At 47.1% G+C, this 20,228-nt stretch overlaps 1 protein-coding gene across 4 annotated transcripts in view; it reads right to left on the reverse strand.

The window, feature by feature from the left end:
- Window positions 1-20,228, reverse strand: part of CNIH3 (cornichon family AMPA receptor auxiliary protein 3) — a gene marked incomplete at both ends in the record, with an annotated part of 117,805 nt that overhangs the window by 43,627 nt on the left and 53,950 nt on the right. For 2 of the 4 annotated variants that reach the window (XM_079697083.1, XM_079697081.1), the window contains one exon: window positions 19,907-19,954. The exons of 1 other annotated variant lie outside the window; for it this stretch is intronic. In XM_079697083.1, the coding sequence (XP_079553209.1) occupies window positions 19,907-19,954 (48 nt within the window). Of the gene's footprint in view, window positions 1-978; window positions 1,010-19,902; window positions 19,955-20,228 lie in introns of all 4 variants that reach the window. One more of the 4 variants, XM_079697080.1, reaches the window with a different exon arrangement.

Raw genomic sequence — 20,228 nt, forward strand, 5'->3', positions numbered from 1 at the left:
AGCATTGGATGGCAGTGAAGAGCTGTGCACCAATCAGGCCATGAAAGAGGCTGACGTTCGGTGCATTAGACTTTGCAGGTGGTCTGTATACCTACAGTAGAGTGAGGGCTTTGGGGCTGCTATTCTGGAGGCAGTTGTGTGGGTCACACCAGTGCACACACTGCAGGGGACCAGGGGTGGGGTGCCAGGTGGAAGAACGGAAGGTCTGTAGACCGTGGGATGAAAATGACGTCACCAACGCAGCAGGAGGGGAGCATTTCCACGCTTCTCTGGTCCTGAAAGAGGAGCGATGCACAGCCCCTTCTCTCCCAGAGACAGTGCTCCAAACCGGCATGAGCCAGAAGGCGCTCGCAAGAGCATCAGCCATACAGGGTCCTGAAGGCTCTCCAGCAGGGCACGTGCTGCAAGGGCTACAGTCAGCCCTTCCAACCCGTGTGCTTCTGTGGGACCAGGACAGTGAGTGAGAGGCTGCTGGCGGAAGGATAGTACCTGCAGCTTCCAGTAAAAACTACACTGACCTGTGAAGAGAGGGCCCCGAGGAGGGAGGAAGGGATGAGGGGAAGAGAAAGGGCAATGAGGGGCTTAGGGCTAGGGTTAGGGTTAGGGTTAGGGGTGAGGGAGTGAGGGAAAGAGAAAGGGAAGTGAGGAAGGACCCTGGTGTCTGCAGGATCGCTCTCAAAAGCCCTCCACTCTGGCGGACCATTAGAATCCCCTGGGCAGCTTTGGCAAACACCGCTGCCTGTGCCCCCTTGACCAATTAAGAGAGGCTCTCTGTGGATGGGGCCCCTGCACCGAGATTTTAAAATCTCCCCAGGAGATTCAAGTGTGCTTCCAAGACAGAGAAACTCAGGTCTATGAGAACAACTCCCCGACCGCTGAGCTCTGCATTTTTCCCGGGGCTGTACCTGCAGACAGCGGCGGGGGGAAGGCTCCCCAGTAACGCCCCACCATGGTGACGACGATGTCAGAAACAGGCACCCTCTGACACCACCGGGGGGAACACAAATTGCTGCAACCTTTTTGGGAAAGTAATCGGGCAAATTTTTAAGAAGTACAAATTCATATACTGTTTAACCCGATGACCCCACTCCTAGGATATAAACACACAAAGGTGTTTATTGCAGGGTTACCGATAGGGGCCAAATAAAACTGAAGACAGACAGAATGTCCATAAATATGGACATGACTGACTCAATTGTGTGCACTATGGAATCTTATGAGAGTTTGTGTGGTTATTTTTAAAAGAGTTAGATCTCTAGTACTATGTTGATCTAGAGGGGTGTCCATAACGAAATGGTATGTGGTGGGAAAAGTTACAGGAAAATTTTTTTCAATTATTGGGAAAAAAACAAAAGGCCAACTCTCAGTGTATGTACATACACACGTGTGTGTACATTTGTCTGTGTTTGTGCATGGAGATAGGAACAGGGCAGAGACCCAGGCTTTTAACATGAGTTATGTCAGAGAGTCAAGAATAGAGAGGGGTTGGGAGCTTATTAGTATTTTCTTCATATTAACTGAGCATCACTTTCTAGTTAAAATAAGGACATCCTACTTCTACAATTAAAACAATTAATGAAGAAAACCAAAAGAGCAAGCTCTGGGGTAAGACAACCTAGATTCAAATCCTGGCTTTGCATGTACTAGCCTCAGTTCCTTAACCCCTCTGCCCTCAACATGCTCGTCGGTGAAAGGGGACCACAGTAATGCCCACGTCCTAATGGCATCCATGTCAGAGATGAGCATTAAGTGAGATGACCCATTCAAGCTCTTGGCACAACGTCTGGCATATTCTAGGTCACATGCAGTAACATAATAAACATTGTTGTCATGGAAAAAACTTTTCCTAGGCCACTAAGGACCAAGCTTCTACGTCTAGGTAAGCTCATCTCTCCCAGCAAAGAAAAAGAACCCAAGCCCCCTTGTCACTGTCTGCATTGCAGAAGGAGCCTTGTTTCAACCTTCCCTGGAGCCACGTATATAATGACTTTTTTTGTGCAGCCTGCATGGCCCTATGGGTGGGCGGTGTTCTTTATTATTACTTCCTCCAGCCCCAGAATGGGTCATGCTGTCCTGCTATGAAGTGACAACTTCTGGGCAGGGAAGTGCCTGGGAAGGGAAGTGCTTCTCTCCTGGGAAAGGATGTCCTATAAACAAAAATAGTTACGATAATTATATAACTTCAGTCCGCCTTAGCAATTGGCCCTTCTGCACAAGCTCACAACACATACCTTGATTTGGTCCTGACTCTGGGCCTGCCGGGGAGAGAGGAGCCAGAGCTAATTAGAATGATGAGTGACCCAGGCTCGTCCCACGTGCGCTGGGTCAACTGTCTACGCTTGGGTGACTGGCTTCACACGCTGCTCCCTGCAAGGGGTGTGACAGCATGAGGAGGCCAGGCTCTGTCCCTTTGGTTCAGACCATCTCTCCTGGAGAATGATGGGAGCAAGTCTTCACAGGCTTTGCTCAGCATATGTTCTCTCTTTATTCTGATAAACATGCAATAAAATCCAACAGAAAGAATCAGAGTCTTGCCTTCCCTTTCACCAGATTCCACCTGTGGGTGATAAGAAAATGTTCCTGAAATCTAAACCCAGGGGCTCACTTTTCACTCTTGTTTGCTATTTGCCAAGGAGCAGAATCCAAGGTAAGGCCAATCCCTGCTCCTAACCAAGGGGATGTCATTTCCATAAAAACTCTTCCCTGGTGCGTGGATCCTGTGATGGGTTGAATTGTGTCCGCCCTGCCCCCGCCTCCCAAAATTCATATGTTGAAGCCCTAACCCCCAGTAAATCAGAATGTGACTGTATTTGGAGAGGGGGTCTTTAAAGCAGTAATTAAGGTTCAATCAGGTCATTAGGGGCTTCCCTGATGGCGCAGTGGTTGAGAGTCCGCCTGCCGATGCAGAGGACACGGGTTCGTGCCCCGGTCCGGGAGGATCCCACATGCCGCGGAGCAGCTGGGCCCGTGAGCCATGGCCGCTGAGCCTGTGCGCCCGGAGCCTGTGCTCCGCAACGGGAGAGGCCACAACAGTGAGAGGCCCGCGTACCGCAAAAAAAAACAAACAACAACAACAAAAAAAATCAGGTCATTAGAATGGGCCCTGATCCAATATGACTGGTGTCCTTATAAGAGGAGGACATTATGGCACAGATATACAGAGGGGTGACCATGGGAGGACACAAAAAGAAGGTGGCCATCTGCCAGCCAAGGAGAGAGGCCTCAGAAGAAGCCCACTCTGCTGACACCTTAATCTTGGACTTCCAGCCTCCAGACTGTGGGGAAATAAATTTCTGTTGTCTAAACTGCCCAACTCGTGGCTACTATGTTACAGCAGCCCTAGCGGACTAACACAGATCCCAAGGGCACCAGCACTAGAGGGTACAGTGTCTTCTGTAGGTTCTTTCTCCCAAGTCTCCGTTTCCCAACAGTCTCTTAAAATTGAGAAGAGGCCTTTAGTCAAAACCTCTTCACCCCTTTCTGATAGTCAGACTGGAGAAGGGCAAGGCACGCACATGCACGTGGCTGACAGTGGATCGTCTGACGCCCGTGTGTCAGAGGGTTGTGTCCAAGCGTGCTCTGCAAAACTCAGAGTATGGAACTGTCCTGGGAAATGCAAAGAAACGTGCTTTTAAACCCTAGTGCCTGGAGACATAAGGACTGCTAGAAAGGGCAGGAGTTTGGGAGTCAGAGTGATTTGAATCCAGACCCAGCACTCACTACCTGAGTGACCTGGGCAAGTGATGCAAGCCCTCGGGTCTCAGTTCCCCATCTTCACCTCACAGAGTTGGTGTAGGAATAAATCAAAGGCTGTGGGTAAAGTGCAGAGCACATTCAGCCACTCTGCCAGCAAAGAGTTACTGAATAGGTGCCATTTTCTAGGTAAAATGATAAGCGGTGAACAAGATACCCAGACCCTGCCCTCACCGACTTTATAGTCGACTAAGGAAAACAAACATTTTACAAAGAATCATACCTCTGACTTTCCCCTCCCACACCTCCTTCCCTTTAAAGTCCAGAATATTTGGGCTTGAAGTACTTTATCAATAACTCGAATAACACAAATGTCAAGTCAACCCAACGTCCATCGCTTTTGGTCTCTATTAACAGCTGGCATCACTGCTATCAGAAAGCATTTGAAGTACCACAGTCGTGTGTGTACTAAAGTCTAGTTTATACAAAGAGGATCACACAGACCCTCGCAGAAAATGCACCGTGGGTCGTTTTATCAGTCCGTCCTGCTGACGTCATCTGAACAGCGTACACATTCCTGAAGGCAGGAACCTTGCCTAAGTGGCTCCCTTATTTAGTTTCTACCGGGACACCAGTGGCACTGGCGCCACTTTATGCTGATGCACTGAGCGGTAACAGCAGTGATATCACCAGTAAAAAGGCCACAGTAGCAGAGCTGCTCTTGCTATGTGTTGCCCGCCCACCTCCCTGTACTATAATCGGTGATCATTGTCTTCCAGAATTTCATCACTGCTTTGACCATTTAGCAGACGCAGAAAGGGAACAGTATGGCTTTTTCTGTCCCTTTATAATAATGGCATTTTGCATTTGTATAGCACATTTAAAGTATTCAGTGCATTTTCTTGTCTATGGCCGGGTTTTATCCTAATGAAACAAAACCCCATGTGTTTCGTAATTGTCTGTGCCATAGAGACAGCTTAGGAATCAGAGCCAGTGAAACTCTGTGCTGGAGGAGGCCCGATGCCCCAAACTGCTTCAAGAATAACAAACCCCATACAAGTTGCGAATGGAACCAGCATGGTAATGCAGCAATACAGCTATGCCATGGGGAGAAGATATATCTGGGGCATCGGAATCAATTCAGCGCAAACCGGGAGCCCACGGGAGTTCTCATCTGAGTTGCAGGGCTCTCCTGTTGGCCCTGCCTGGGTAGAGGCTGGTACCCGGTTCCAGTTGTAGGGAGAGACAGAGACTGGCCAGTGCTACAGGGAATAAGAGGCCATCAGGATTTGGTAATACTGGCACATTTTGTGGCCTAGAAACGTGACCCAGAAATGTTTCTTGCTTTTTCAGCAATTTAGAAAGGGCAAGAATGAGTATCTGAAAGGGTGAGCATTTGGGGGGTCGAAAAACAGAGTTTTTACTTCTCATCACATTTTGGAAAAGGGAGCATCTAGAAGCAAACCTCCCACCGAGAAAACAAGTTGTCTGCCGATTACTTGCAATGAGTCACCTGCTGGGTTGACCATCTCCTGGGAAGCAGGAAGTCAGGCGTTCAATCCTTCAGTTCACCTGGGCACCCGTTGGTAAATTATTGCTTTGATTCTGGTACCATTTAGAAAATTACGGCTCTCTAAATCATACTCTGGGGGACTGAGAAAAGGAAAATACCTCCCCACCTGCATTGCCGAAGCCTGCCCTACCCTCCAACTCAGTGATTTGCAGCCTCGCTACACATTAGAATCATCTAGGGAGTTTTTCAAACCTCCCCTCCACCCTCACCAATGCCCAGGCTGCATTCCAGACCAACAAAACAGAAACTCTGGGGGTGGGATCCAGGAACAGTTCTTTTTAAGCTCCCCGGGTGATTCCAAGGTGCAGCCAAGCTTGAGGACCAGCCCTCTAACTACATCCATTCCCATGCTCACCCTCTGGGCAGTGAAGGTGCTCTGATAAGACAAAGCACATCACACCTGCCATGGCCCTTTCTTTGGTTTCCTTCACTTGCCTTAATCCCATGCTCAGCAGTGATAATTCTGCCACACACATTATGAAACTAATAATCCAAGCCACTGTGTGGTTGCCGGGCTCATGTTCACCAATACATTTAGCTAATTAACATGAATCAGATACCACGTTAGGCAACGCAGCAGATACCAAAATTAGGAGGACATGATCCCCACCTTCAAGAATACAGCTGTGGAAGATAATGTGTACAAGTGACTGTAATACAAGATATCGTGTGATCAGAGCTTTGAAATTCTCGGGAAGAAAACCAGAGAGAAAAACGAGACCCTTTTAGCTGAATGGAGGTCTTCACAACTGACACATCACTCACACACACTCACACACACACACACACACACACACACACACACACATCCATCAGCACATAATACAGGACTACGTACATAGCAGGTCTAAAGGAACTCCAGTTGAATGAATGAAGAAATTCAGATTGGCTCCCATCAGAAGCCAAGACCACCACCCAGGACTCCCCAGCTCCTTTCTCCACCCTCGACCGTGCCCAGGCTCCTCCAGATACCATCAGACGTCACCTCAACCTCTAGCGCCTAGTCTCTCTGCCCGCCATCCCCACTGGCCACCTCACACTGCCCTTGGAGTTCTGGGGTGCACGTCGGTGGCTGGGTGACCTGCCCTGGCCACTCTGCTGACTGAATTCCTCCCTGAGACCAAGGCCTGCAGCTGTCATCCAGCGTCCACCCTCCTTTCTCTATGGAATAAAATCCTCAATTTGGAGCTGAGCATAGAGACCCCCCCAAAAGACCAGATGTGGCCATTTGCCTACGATCTGGCTGGTGAGTAAAGCAGAAGTGATGTGTGCAGCTTCTGGGTCACATACTTCATGGAAGCGGCCCTTTTCCTCTTCCCCCTCCATCCTGCTGCTTGAAAGGACATCATGGTGTGACGCCCTCATGGACCACATGGACAAGAAAATGTCCTAACGATGGCAGAGCCCTGAGGGCAGGAGGAGCCTGGGTCCCCAGACAACCCTGGCAGGCAGGGTCCCCCTCCCATCCCACCCTCAGCCTGGACGGGCTCCCCTCCTAGACAGAGCAGCCTCCCTTGTATCTTTTACTCACAGTGGAACCCACAACCCAATACGCTTTCCTGCCTCCATCACGTCCTACAATACCTGGAGTTCCTTTGTATATTAAGGAGAGGAAAAAGGTGTGACAGAAAAGCAAACGATTTCTGTCAGAACGGTCAATGGCTTGGTGACTTCTCATAGCAAAACTACTGAGCGTCCATAAATCTGCTCAGGTCCCGCTGTGGGAATCTGCTTTGCCGATGAATGCGGTTAAGTTAACCAGCCTCCTTCTTCTGGCCCACACAGTGTGTGAAGACTACAGGGGAAACTGAGTGTCGTCACTCTCTTGGTTAGCGGCCTGTAGAGACTGACCGCTAGGGTCAACAGAAGCTCTACAAAAGGTGTGCAAAGTTACCAGCTCCTATGGACGGAAGCAGCAAGAGAGAAGGGGAGTAAGCATGGGCTCTGGAACCAGACCCAGGAGCTGAGGGACCTGGAGCAAATATTTACCATTTGGTGAAGGCAGATCATTTATCCAACTCACAGGAGATTCAGTTACATGGCAGGCCCAGGGCCCCTCCACAGACCTACTGAACCTGAACCTCCCAGGATTGATGGGGATATGTTAGGATTCTCCAGAGAAACAGAACGAACAGGATGCATGTATGTGTGTGTTTATAGATACAGAGAGTTATAGACATATATATATATAGAGAGAGAGAGAGAGAGAAAGAGATTTTAAGGAATCAGCTCAGGCAATTGTAGTGGTTTGGAAGGCCACATTTTGCAGGGGGGCTAACAGTCTGGAGATACAGGAAGAGCCAACCTTGCAGTTGAAGTCTGAAGGCCATTTCCTGCAGAATTCCCTCTTATTTGGGGAGGCCAGTCTTTGTTCCATCGAGGCCTTCAACTGATTGGATGAGGCCCACCCACCTTATGGAGGGTAATCTGCCTTATTCAAAGTCCACCAATTTAAACATTAATCGCCTCCAAAAAACACCCTCAAAGAAACATCTAGAATAATGTCCAACCACATACTTGGGCACTGTGGCCCAGCCAATTTGACATATAAAATTAAGCATCACAGGGGATGGGCATTCATGAATCTGTATTTTTTTTTTAAGTTGGTTTTTTTGTTTGTTTGTTTTTTAACTAATTTATTTATTTATTTATTTTTGTCTGCATTGGGTCTTCATTGCTGCACGTGGGCTTTCTCTAGTTGCAGCGAGCGGGGGCTACTCTTCGTTGTGGTGTGTGGGCTTCTCATTGTGGTGGCTTCTCTTGTTGCAGAGCTCAGGCTCTAGGCACACGGGCTTCAGTAGTTGTGGCCAGTGGGCTCCGTAGTTGTGGTTCACGGGCTCTAGAACACAGGCTCAGCAGTTGTGGCGCATGGTCTTAGTTGCTCCGTGGCATGTGGGATCTTCCCGGACCAGGGCTCAAACCCGTGTCCCCCGCATTGGCAGGCGGATTCTTAACCACTGCGGCACCAGGGAAGTCCCATGAATCTGTATTTTTAATAACCTGTCCAGATGTGACGTGAGGTAGAGTCGAATTTGGGGACTACTCTCAGTGATGCACCCTAAGGTCAATCATGGTTTCGGGATTTCTTCCTCCACCACTACAAGGGCCTCTGGACTTCCTTTGTGAAGCTGACTGGCACAAGCTTCCATCATGCCATGAGTCAGGAAGATGCTCCCTCCACACGCAGCCAGGACGGAGCAGGCTGGGGAGATGTTCCTCAAGCCCAGGGCTCAGCACTCCTGGGCAATCCACAAAGGAGTTGGCAGCTGGCCCTATTTGCCTGCCCACTGCCAGCCTCTATGGGTTGAAGCTCTTCTCCCTTTCCCCTCTCCCTCAGCAGACTCAATTCTCCAGATCCTGGGGAGTCTTTTGGGGAGCTGCTTATGAATCACCAGCACATTAGCCAACCACCCAGCTCACAAAATATTTCCCACAGTGTTCCCCCACCTTGGCCACCCATGAGAAGCACATACGGGCATTGTCTAAATACAGATGACTGGACCCTCCCCTACTAGAGCAGAATTTCTGGAAGTGGTTCTTAAGCAGATGTATGCTGGGATATCTCCATAGGGGATTTTGAGATGCATAACGATTAGAAACCACCAGTGCCACTAATGACAAACACAACAGGACAGTGAACTCTACCATTCGCCACTTCCTGACGCTATCCTAGCATATGATTTTTCACAATAAAGGCAGCAAAGTTTCACAGTAAATTCTAAGTGCTCTCTCTGAGCTATTGATGAGAATTCCTGGGTGTACAATAATGAGTGGAGAACAACGAAGCATGTTAAGATGAGGGTGCTAGGCAGCTGACTAGGCACGTTCATGCCACTAGCCTAAAAACATGCAGGGTTCAAATTCATGATGCCGATTTATTGCAGATTACTACATGTGGCTGACCTTCAGAGTTGCTCACAGATAGTCAGAATTATGAAAATAAAGCCCTGAATACTTACAGTACTAATGAGACCACCTCTTATGATGGGAAGGAACTAAGATTTCTGTATAGTTGTCATGACAGGAGGATATGTAGAGTAGTCACTGGAGGAATGTTTATGAAACTCTCCTCACACCTGGAATTCTGCTGCAGATGATAATATTGCCCAAGCAGGGCCTGCCCCCCATGAATCCACCTAAAAGAGACCACTCTGCACTAGAGAACTGCTTATTTTGTTTTTTTTTAAATTTTTATTTTATATTGGAGTAGTTATGTAACAATGTTGTGTTAGTTTCAGGTGTACAGCAAAATGATTCAGTGATACATCTACATGTTCCTATTCTTTTTCAGATTCTTTTCCCATTTAGGTTATTACAGAATATTGAGCAGAGTTCCCTGTGCTATACAGTTGGTCCTTGTTTGTTATCTATTTTATTTTATTTTTTAGTTATTTTTTAAAGCACCTTTAAAAAATTATTTATATATTTATTTACTTTTGGCTGTGTTGGGTCTTTGTTGCTGCACATGGGCTTTCTCTAGTTGCGGTGAGTGGGGGCTCCTCTTCGTTGCAGTGTGTGGGCTTCTCATTGCAGCGGCTTCTCTTGTTGCGGAACACGGGCTCTAGGCGCACAGGCTTCAGTAGTTGGGGCATGCGGGCTCAGTAGTTGTGGCACACGGGCTTAGTTGCCTTCCTGGTCTGGGAAGATGTGGGATCTTCCTGGACCAGGGATTGAACCTGTGTCCCCTGCATTGGCAGGCGGATTCTTTTTTTTTTTTTTTTGCGATATGTGGGCCTCTCACTGCTGTGGCCTCTCCCGCTGCGGAGCACAGGCTCTGGAAGCGCAGGCTCAGTGAGCACGGCTCACGGGCTCAGCCGCTCCGCGGCATGTGGGATCCTCCCAGACCAGGGCACGAACCCGTGTCCCCTGCATCGGCAGGCGGACTCTCAACCACTGCGCCACCAGGGAAGCCCCAAGGCGGATTCTTAATCACTGCACCACCAGGGAAGTCCTGGTTAACTATTTTAAATATAGCAGTGTGTACATGTCAATTCCAAACTCCCAATCTATTCCCCCCTTCCCCCTGGTAACCATAAGTTCACTCTATATGTCTGTGAGTCTGTTTCTGTTTTATAAATAAGTTCATTTGTATCATTTTTTAAAGATTCTCTATGAAAGGGATATCATATGATGCTTGGTCTTTCTCTGTCGATCTTTTCCACAATTTTTGCCTGGAACTCCACAATATAAAGATGTGCAGCCTTATTCCCAGGCCTATCAGATGCCAACTTGGTGTGGGGTTGTACTGAGGTAGGAGATAGATGGACCCCTGGGCTGGACTGCTGGTGTTTGTTAAGCAGAGTAAAATTGGAGCTTTATTTTCCCCAGACACTCCAAAGACAAAGCTGGTGGCAGAAGCTGAGCTCTGCTGGAGTGAAGAGGTAAGATGACCACTCCTGAGGTCAAGGAAAACTTCCCTGTCTGCACATGCGCAGGAAGGTTCCTTGGGGAAGGGAAAAAGGGAAGAGGCACCACCCCATAATAAGTGTGGACATATCCCTACAGGCCTCTGCGGTGGAATCCACCTTAGCAAAAACTTGCGCGCGCATGTTGGGGAGGGTCTTAGAACAGGTCAGATGTGGGAAAAGAAATGAGATAATTGGCCAAAGGTAAACAAAGACCCGGAAGGACTGTCCTACGTAAGTGATTTACATCACCTCTTTACAGTGCTCCTCCTCGTTAGAGAGGGCGCCCAAAGCCCTTCTCTCCAGGTGTGTATTTCTGCCTTGCTTCTGTATTAAATAAACAAACCTTCTCTGTGTGCTCTCCCACTTATTGTGCTGTGTCTCTAATAATAAATTTTGCAGTTTTTGCCTCCTTGAAACATTTTTGCTTTCAAACGGGGCAAGAGGGCTTCCCTGGTGGCGCAGTGGTTGAGAGTCCGCCTGCCGATACAGGGGACATGGGTTCGTGTCCCGGTCCGGGAAGATCCCACATGCCGCGGAGCGGCTGGGCCCGTGAGCCATGGCCGCTGAGCCTGCGCGTCCGGAGCCTGTGCTCCGCAACGGGAGAGGCCACAACAGTGAGAGGCCCGCGTACCGGAAAAAAAAAAAACAAAAAAAAAAACGGGGCAAAAGCCAGGGAACTTTGCTTCTAGCCTCTAGCCCCTGGTGGACTAGCAGCTAGGATTCCTGGTTTTCACCCAGGCTACCCAGGTTCAATTCCTGGGCAGGAAACTAAGATGTCTCTTCAAGACCGCTTACTGCTGTCCCTCTGAGATCAGTACCCAGGGAGGAAAGACAAAATTCATGCATAGTAAATGCTACTCACAGTGAAATGGCCACTGATAGGGGGTCGGGATGGGGGAAATGTTACTCACTGAAAGACACCACGCTTGGTCCTATAGACACACTAGTGAGCAAGGAAGGGATGGTCCCTGCCTCCAGAGAGCTTGCTGTTGAGTCGAGCTCTGTTCAGCTTCAGTGACCCCAGTCTCTGAGAAGGGCACTGTGGCCGAGCTGGACAAGCAGCCCAGGACACACTGGTTCTGCTGTCACCTCACCATTAGCCCTCTGGTCTCAATTTCCCCTCTGAAAAGGAGGGATCTGGCTAGATGACCTCCAAGGTCTGTTCCAGTTCTAGCGTTTCATCTCCTAATCATAGAGTGAACATCAACCTTATGCCCCACTATGTGCTGGGAATTCAAAGATGAATAAGACATCGGGTTCCTCCATCGTGGAACTCACAAACTAATGGGAGAGGCAGGCATCCAAAGAGACAATGTTGCAGTGTTGCAAGTACCACCACAGAGGTGTAGACCCACACATCCAAGAGCCTGTGTTACCATCCTAGAGAAAATCTGCAAAATTTCAACCTCTGAGCCTTTTCCCCCCAGTTTCATTGAGATATAATTGACATACAGCACTGTGTAAGTTTAAGGCATATAGCATAATGATTTGACTTACATATACTGTGAAATGATTACCACAATAAGTTTAGTTAACATCCATCATTTCATATAGATACAAAAGAAGAAGAAAAATGTTTTTTCCCTTGTGATGAGAACTCTTAGGATTTACTTCCCTAACTTTCAAATACAGCATATACCAGTTAACTGCAGTCATCATGCTGTACATTACATCCCTAGTGCTTAATTATCTTATAAACTGGAAGTTTGTACCTTTTGATCACCTCCTTCAAATTCCCTCTCCCCCTCTGATAACCAAAAATCTGATCTATTTTTTATGAGTTTGTTTTTTTATTCTTATTATTTTATTTTTAGATTCCACCCATAAGTGAGATCATACAGTATTTGTCTTTGTCTGACTTATTTCACTTAGCACAATGCCATGTTGTCACAAATGGCAGGATTTCCTTCTTTTCTATGTCTGAAATATATATATCACAAGTGCTTTAGCCATTCATCTGTCAGTGGACACTTAGGTTGTTTCCATGTCTTTGCTATTGTAAAAAAACATGCTGCTATGAACATGGGGGTGCAGGTATCGCTTCAACATAGTGTTTTTATTTCCTTTGGATATATACCCAGAAGTGGAATTTCTGAATCACATGGAAGTTCTATTTTTAACTTTTTGAAGAACCTCCATACTGTTTTTCACAGTGGGCTGCACCAATTTACAATCCCACCAACAGTTCACAAGGAATCCCTTTTCTCCACATCCTCACCAGCATCTGCTATCTCATCCCCATTCTAACAGGAGTAAGGTGACAACTCATCCCTTTCCTACAAATATATGGTAGATTGATGGCATTCATGGTACCAATTAAGGTCTCCCTGTATCCACACCCTTTGCCCTGTAACTCTGTAGTCCCTCCCACTGTGACCCTGGGCTTGGCCATGTGACTCACTTCGGCCAATAATAGGACACGAATAGATCTGATGCAAACCAAAGCTTGAAAAAGTGCTTGTGTATTTCAACTTCTTCTCTTGCTTCTCTATGACACCATGAGAACAAGTCTAGATTAGTCTTTGGAGAATGAGATGGCCCATCCCAGCTGAGGCCATCCTAGATTAGCTTACGGTCTGCTGCCTGCCAGACACATGAATGAGCCCCAGGCAAGACCAGAAGAACACCCCCTTCTCCCTATAAGCCCAGCCAAGATCAGTGGAACCACCAGATGACCCATGGACTCATAAGAAATATAAATCGTAGTTGTCCTGAGTTGCTAATATCATGGCAATGGAGAACTAATAAGGATAGGGCCAACCAGCTCCCCAGATTTGAGTGAGAAGCCAGAGCCCATATGTAAGGCAGCTGTTGTGAAGTCCTCAGCTTCTCCTGCTGCAGCCTTGGGAGTGGAGTGAAGCGAGGACAGGGCTCCTCCTCCGGCTTCTGGTTCAGCAACCCCGTGACAGCATCACTATTTACACAGCGAGTAAAATGTCCCATCTTTCCCTCTGACTAACAAGGAGTTTGCCACAGAAAGCATCTGTAAATAAATTATACGTGAGACATGGTTTCTGAACTATGCAAGTTTTATTCCAGGATTTTTTTTTTTTTTTTTTTTTTTTTTTTTGCGGTATGCGGGCCTCTCACTGTTGTGGCCTCTCCCGTTGCGGAGCACAGGCTCCGGACGCGCAGGCTCAGCGGCCATGGCTCACGGGCCAGCCGCTCCGCGGCATGTGGGATCCTCCCAGACCGGGACACGAACCCATATCCCCTGCATCGGCAGGCGGACTCTCAACCATTGCACCACCAGGGAAGCCCTCCAGGATATTTTTACTTTTCTTCAAACATTCCCTCTAGGGGTGAACGATCCCACCAAGAAATTAAATAGAATTAGAAAAGAGCCTTAAAGGAATCCACTTGGCCCCATGATGGTGAGCCAAGAATATTATAGGGTCCCTGAAGCCCTCTGTAGCTTTGGTATTTGTATCTTCCCTCTAAAATAGCTGAGCAATATTGCTGTAGTAGTGGTCCTTAAGGAGCATGTTTCAAAGCGAACCAACAATTTCCCCTTTAATGTGGTGACTGAAAATGTGGACTCTGTTCAAACAGACTTGCCTTCAAATCCCAGCTCTACCAGCTTATGAAATATGACACTCCGGGATATATACTTAACCTCTCTAAACCTTGATTTCCTCATCTTTTAAGTGGTGCTATTAATCATGACTACTTCATAGAAATGTTGTGAAGATTAAAAGAGTTAATCCTTTCAAAGGCATACAGTAGTCACTCAGGAAAAGTAAGCAGCATTGTCACACCTTAGAAATTCCCCAAGCCACAGAGAATTCTGATCTGGAAAACTTCTGAGTCTAGGATGGCCTCTCAAAGGCATTCCACACAAATGCCTCTGAGTTTTTGTGTCCCTTTTCCCTGTATTATGTCTCTCCATGAAAACAGACCATTCCCTCCAGAGCCCTGCAGGAAGAACTGCGTTAACGGCTAAAAAGACCGGAAATCAAGACAATCCCTTGTGGCAGGGAGTGCCAGTAATTAGAGAAAAGGCACCGTCGTCACCATTCTCCCAAGCAGTTAATGCATGACAAATTGTGTGCTCCAAAGTGACATGAGTCTTTCTCTAGGTTCTGGTACATAAATGTATTTAGTAGCTTCCTCTTAGGTCAAAGAAATTGGAACAGACTTTGAAACTGTCTACTTTATAAATTTGTAGAGTCAGCAAATGGCTGATCTGTGGCACAGAATAAAATCTCTTTAAAAAAAAAAAAAGATTTTCCCCCTTATACAAGTGGCAGATGCTTATAGTATCAGTTAGCTATTGCCATAATAATGCTGCATAACAAATCACTCCAAAATTCAGTGCCCTAAAACAATAATCATTTATACTTGCTCATGAATCTAGAGGTTGACAGGGGGTCACCTGATCTAGTGAGCTTGGCTCTGAGCTACAAGTGGGCTCAGGTCTGTATCCCCTGCCTCTCATGCTCCTTGCACCAGAGGGCTGGCCTTGGTGATGTCAGAAGTGCAAGAAAAGGAGCAGAAACACCCAGTAACTCTTAAGGCCTCAGTACACACAAGCCCAGCCACATTCCAGTGGACACATCCCGTCACATGGCAGAGCCCTCCATCAGCAGGGAGGGGACATGTACTCTGCTTCTCTCAGGAGGAACTGCAAAATCATATGCAAAGGTCATGGATACAGGCAGGGCCGGCTTCGGGGACATGTCACCCGTGCAGATGCACCTGGGTCCCATGCTCAGAAGGCTGAATCCTCTGCTGTCAGCTTCATAAGATTCCTAATAACTTTTTGTCATGGAGCCCCACACTTTCATTTTTTACTGGGCCCTGCAAATTACATAGCCAGTCCTGGAAACGGGGGAGGGTGAAGAATTGGGAACAATAATGCAATCTTCCTACTTAACAAACTGACTTTACACTATAGAAGTGTCATATCCATTCCCCAGCTCCCCCAGCCCCTGCTTTCAGAAGCACATCACGGAATTTCTGCACTGGAACCAGGTTCACACCATTCAGCTTCACTTCACACTGTGATGCCTCCCCTAAGACAGACGTGTGGTTCTAATAAGCGTGAAACGGGGAGGGGCATTGGTGGCCATCAGTGAGTACACTCGGGGCCTTACCACTGCCTTGTTCTCCCCAGAATTAAACTTGGAGCACCTGGCCGCCCCCACCGTCACCAAACTGGTTATACCTCCCCAAGGGACTCAACACGTCACCCTCACCCTCACCCCCAACCCACTCATCGTCCCCTTTCTTGTCCCACTGCAACTGCTCAATGAAGAGAGTGAAAATTATCCACACACTAGAGCTTTTTACATCCACCACTGTCAGAAAACCTGCAGTGAGACTGGACACACTCTCGGGGAAATCAGGGGGTGAAATGGAGAATCACAGATTTGTCAAACCAAAGGGACATCCCAAACTATGCAACTAAGTCGCCCCTCTCAGGCGGGCTCCGTCTAACTCAAAACCATCACAGACATCAGGATGTCCAACTCCGCCTAAGGGAGGTGAACATTTCTTAGCCCCCAGGACGACCAACCTCAAGGTTAGAGGACAGCTGCTTATGAAGAAAGTTTCTCTTTATTCTCATGCCAATCTGCAGCTCGTACTTAAGTTCACTTCCTCTCACCATTGCCTGAACTTGGAGACGCAACAGGAAGCCCCTAGTCAGTGTCCTCCCCACAAGGACCTTTCCGTGCCCGAGAGCAGCCATCTAACCAACGTCTGCTCCCCACGCTCCCCACGCTCCCAAACCCGCACTTGACAGCGACCCTCAGAGTGACAGCATGCCCGGTGGGGAGCACAGCGCAAGAGGCAAGTGGCTCTCGCCATGAAAACAATGAATCATAAGCACACATCGACACAAGAATCCTGCAGTTCAGACAATCACCCAAAGAACACATTTTCTGATAATTATAGAGCTAAAAATGGATCCACTTTGAAAATCCCTTCCTTTCTCCCCAGAAAGCTGAGGAGGTGGTTTAACAACAATCAGCTGTTGAGATGCATCACATTCTGGGGTGTTTAGGAGATGAGTTCCAAGAAATTTCTTGGAAGGTACAGTTCCCAGAAGGTGGTGATGCTAAGGAAGTCCATCAACCCTCGCCACCCCCAGCGCGTGCTCACAGCTTGGGAATCTGAACTCAGAAGCCCATTTAAAATGAGACAGGAGAGAGGAGGCCCAGGCCTTCCTGCCCTGTGACTCTGCTCAAGCGTCAAATGACAGTTACCCAAGAAAATGGGAGGAGGTGCTAAGGGGGCTGCCGCCAGCCGAGGATTACCTCAGCTTCCTTCAGCACCACGGGTGTGCTCGGGGATGTTACAGGAAGTTTTAGGTATCAGCTAAGGGTCATACAATAATAACGATAACATTTAGTACGTGCCAAGCATTGATGAGCTAGATGCACATGTATTATCTCATTTAATTCTCACAGCTCCATGAGGAGGGTGCTGTACTTATCACCCCCACTTCAGAGTCACACTGAGGGTTACACAGATAATCAGGGCACAGGCAGGAAGCAGCAGAAGCCTGTATGCGTCACCACCACCCTCCACCACTTTTCCAGTGCGAGGAACCAGAACTGGCTTGAGAACGTATTTGTAAGGTTAAAATACAGACTACAAAGAGGGGAGAGGGCATAAACACAGAGGAAAGGAATGGGATGGAAACTGTAGGCTAGAGACCTTCTGTGTCATAATGAATACAATAAAGAGTTCAATTTGATTTAAAAATACAAATATGATGTAAGGAGTACATGTGGTAAAATATAAGTTTTGTGCTATGTCATGGACACTGTTGAAATGAAGTGAAAAGACTATTATGGGACCTAGTCAAACTTAAAAGCTTTTGCACAGCAAAGGAAACCATCAACAAAACAAAAAGACAACCTATGGAATGCGAGGAAATATGTGCAAATGATGCAACTAACAGGGAGTTAATCTCCAAAATATACAAACAGTTCATACAACTCAATATCAAAAAAAAAAAACCCAATCAAAAAATGGGCAGAAGACCTAAATAGACATTTCTCCAAAGAAGACATACAGATGGCCAATAGGCACATGAAAAGATGCTCAACATCACTGGAGAAATGCAAATCAAAACTACAACGAGGTATTACCTCACACCGGTCAGAATGGCCATCATCAAAAAATCTACAAAAAAATAAATGCTGGAGAGGGTGTAGAGAAAAGGGAACCCTCTTGCACTATTGGTGGGAATGTAAATTGGTGCAGCCAGTATGGAGAACAGTATGGAGGTTCCTTAAAACACTAAAAATAGAACTACCATATGATCCAGCTATCCCAGTCCTGGGCATATACCGGGACAAAACTATAATTCCACAAGATACATGCACCCCAATGTTAGTTGCAGCACTATTTACAGTAGCCAAGACACGAAAGCAACCTAAATGTCCATCAACAGATGAATGGATAAAGAAGATGTGGTATGTATATATACAATGGAATATGACTCAGCCATAAAAAGAGGAATGAAATATTGCCATTTGCAGCAACATGGATGGACCTAGAGAATATTATGCTTAGTTGAGTAAGTCAGACAGAGAAAGACATACTAAATGAAATCACTTCTATGTGGAATCTAAAAAATAAGACAAATGAATCTATATACAAAACAGAAGAAAGAGACTCACAGACATAGGAAACAGACGTATGGTTTCCAAAGGGGAGAAGAAGGAGGGGAAGGACAAATGAGCAGCATGGGATTAGCAGATACAAACTCCTTTACACAAAAGAGGTTAAGTAACAGGATTTACCGTGTAGCACAGGACCGTAAGGTAGGACCTCGGCAGAGGCAGCCACAGGCCATTGCCTGCTGTCTGGCTAGAGTGAGTGGTCAAGCAACACAGAAAAATGAGCAAGGCTCAAATGTGATGGAAGCAGGGTTATTGCTCTGCCAGAGAATTCAGGATGGTACATTCAAAATGGGGAAAAAAGGGCAATTTGCAGTGTGAAAGACACTTGGGTGTCAGTCTTAAAGAACAAACTAGAGTCTATGGAAGTGACAGCTGGAGCAGGTTATTGGTGTCCGAGACATTATCTGGGAAAATAATTTACAAATTCATGAAGTACCCTGAATACCAAATGTCATATGCTATTTTCTTAATCATTTTTTATTTCTCGGATCACTGGTACTTTCATTATCTGAGCTTACTTCCCCACTGTGACACAGATGTGGAACTATGACATACTGAGTCTCTTGGAAAACATTAAAGGACAAGTAATTAGCTAGAAAAGTAATTGACTTCTTGATTAAGCTCTCTCTCCCATGGAAAGGTGTCATTAATTGAAATATAGAAAAGACTTCAAAAGCTTGCAAAATTGTTCCCCTTCCATCAATTTTTGGCATGGCATTTGGTTTCTATCCTATTCACATAAGGCTCAAAAACTTCTTTTGGGTTGCCAGGTGGCTTTCCTATGGCCTGTAGCGCATCTGCTCTGAACAGAGATCGGGGATGTCCTTTGGCTCAAGACAATGGACACTGTTAGTTTCACATGCAAGTTGCTGTTCTCCACACTTTGCTGCAAAAAAGTACTCGCTTTCCTTACTGGAGAGTGGCAGACTGGTCTCTCTGCCACAGGGGTACCCCAGCTAGATCACAGAGTCCTGCTAAATACTAAACTTGAGCTGCACATGCCCACGTGAATATGCGTGCACACGTGTGCTTCCTGAATGCATTGAGGGCAGCTGGGACCTACTGCCCGTCCACTCAGAGCAGCTCTCTGAAGGCTTGGCTCCCCGTTTAATAACATCTCCCTTCCCACCCCTCCGACACTCCTGATGATGCTGTCAATCAAACTGCAAAGCTGAGTGGCAGGTTGAAACCTCAAAGGAAACCCAACAACCAGTTAAAAACTTGGCTGAGCCAAGGTGGGAGCGTTTCTGAGCCCCGCATCAGACAGGAACAAAGCCTGTGAGGCAACATCAGCTGTAAATACCATCCATCATCACGCAAAGATAAAGAACCTCTAAATCCAACCAGAGGGCACTTGCAAATATCCAGTGCTGTCCTTACACTGATTGATGGCCATCCCTTTTAATTAGCCCCTCCTGTCTCTGGAGGTTTCCAAAGAAGTGATCACGTGCTCCCACCTCCTCCTCCCCCGCCACCCTTTGCCTTTGTGGGGAGACAGGACCGAAGCAGGCACTGAGCCTCACCAGCCCCTCTCACTGTATGACCACCGTGACCACGTGACCATCCAAATTCCGTCACCGGGTGCTTGCACTGACCTTTCGTAGAAGGAAGCAGATGCGCTCGATGTTCCTCAGCCGTTCCCTCTATCAGGATGCATGAGAAGGAAAAGAGAGGGGAGGTTAGGTTTTCTGCTGAAAGAACATGAGAAGCCCCACATTCAGCCCCTAGTAGAGGAGGCAGAACCCACCACAGATCCCTCCCCAGTCATGGCCTTCATGCTCCCACTCAAGTGGCTTTCCCTAACAAGAGTCTCTGCTCATACAACTCAACAGCAAAAAACCAAATGATCCAATTAAAAATGGGCAGAGGAAAATAGACATTCTTCCAAAGAAGACGCACAGATGGCCCCCAGATACA

The sequence above is a fragment of the Hyperoodon ampullatus genome (assembly GCF_949752795.1).
Source record: "Hyperoodon ampullatus genome assembly, chromosome: 2".
NCBI lineage: Eukaryota > Metazoa > Chordata > Mammalia > Artiodactyla > Ziphiidae > Hyperoodon > Hyperoodon ampullatus.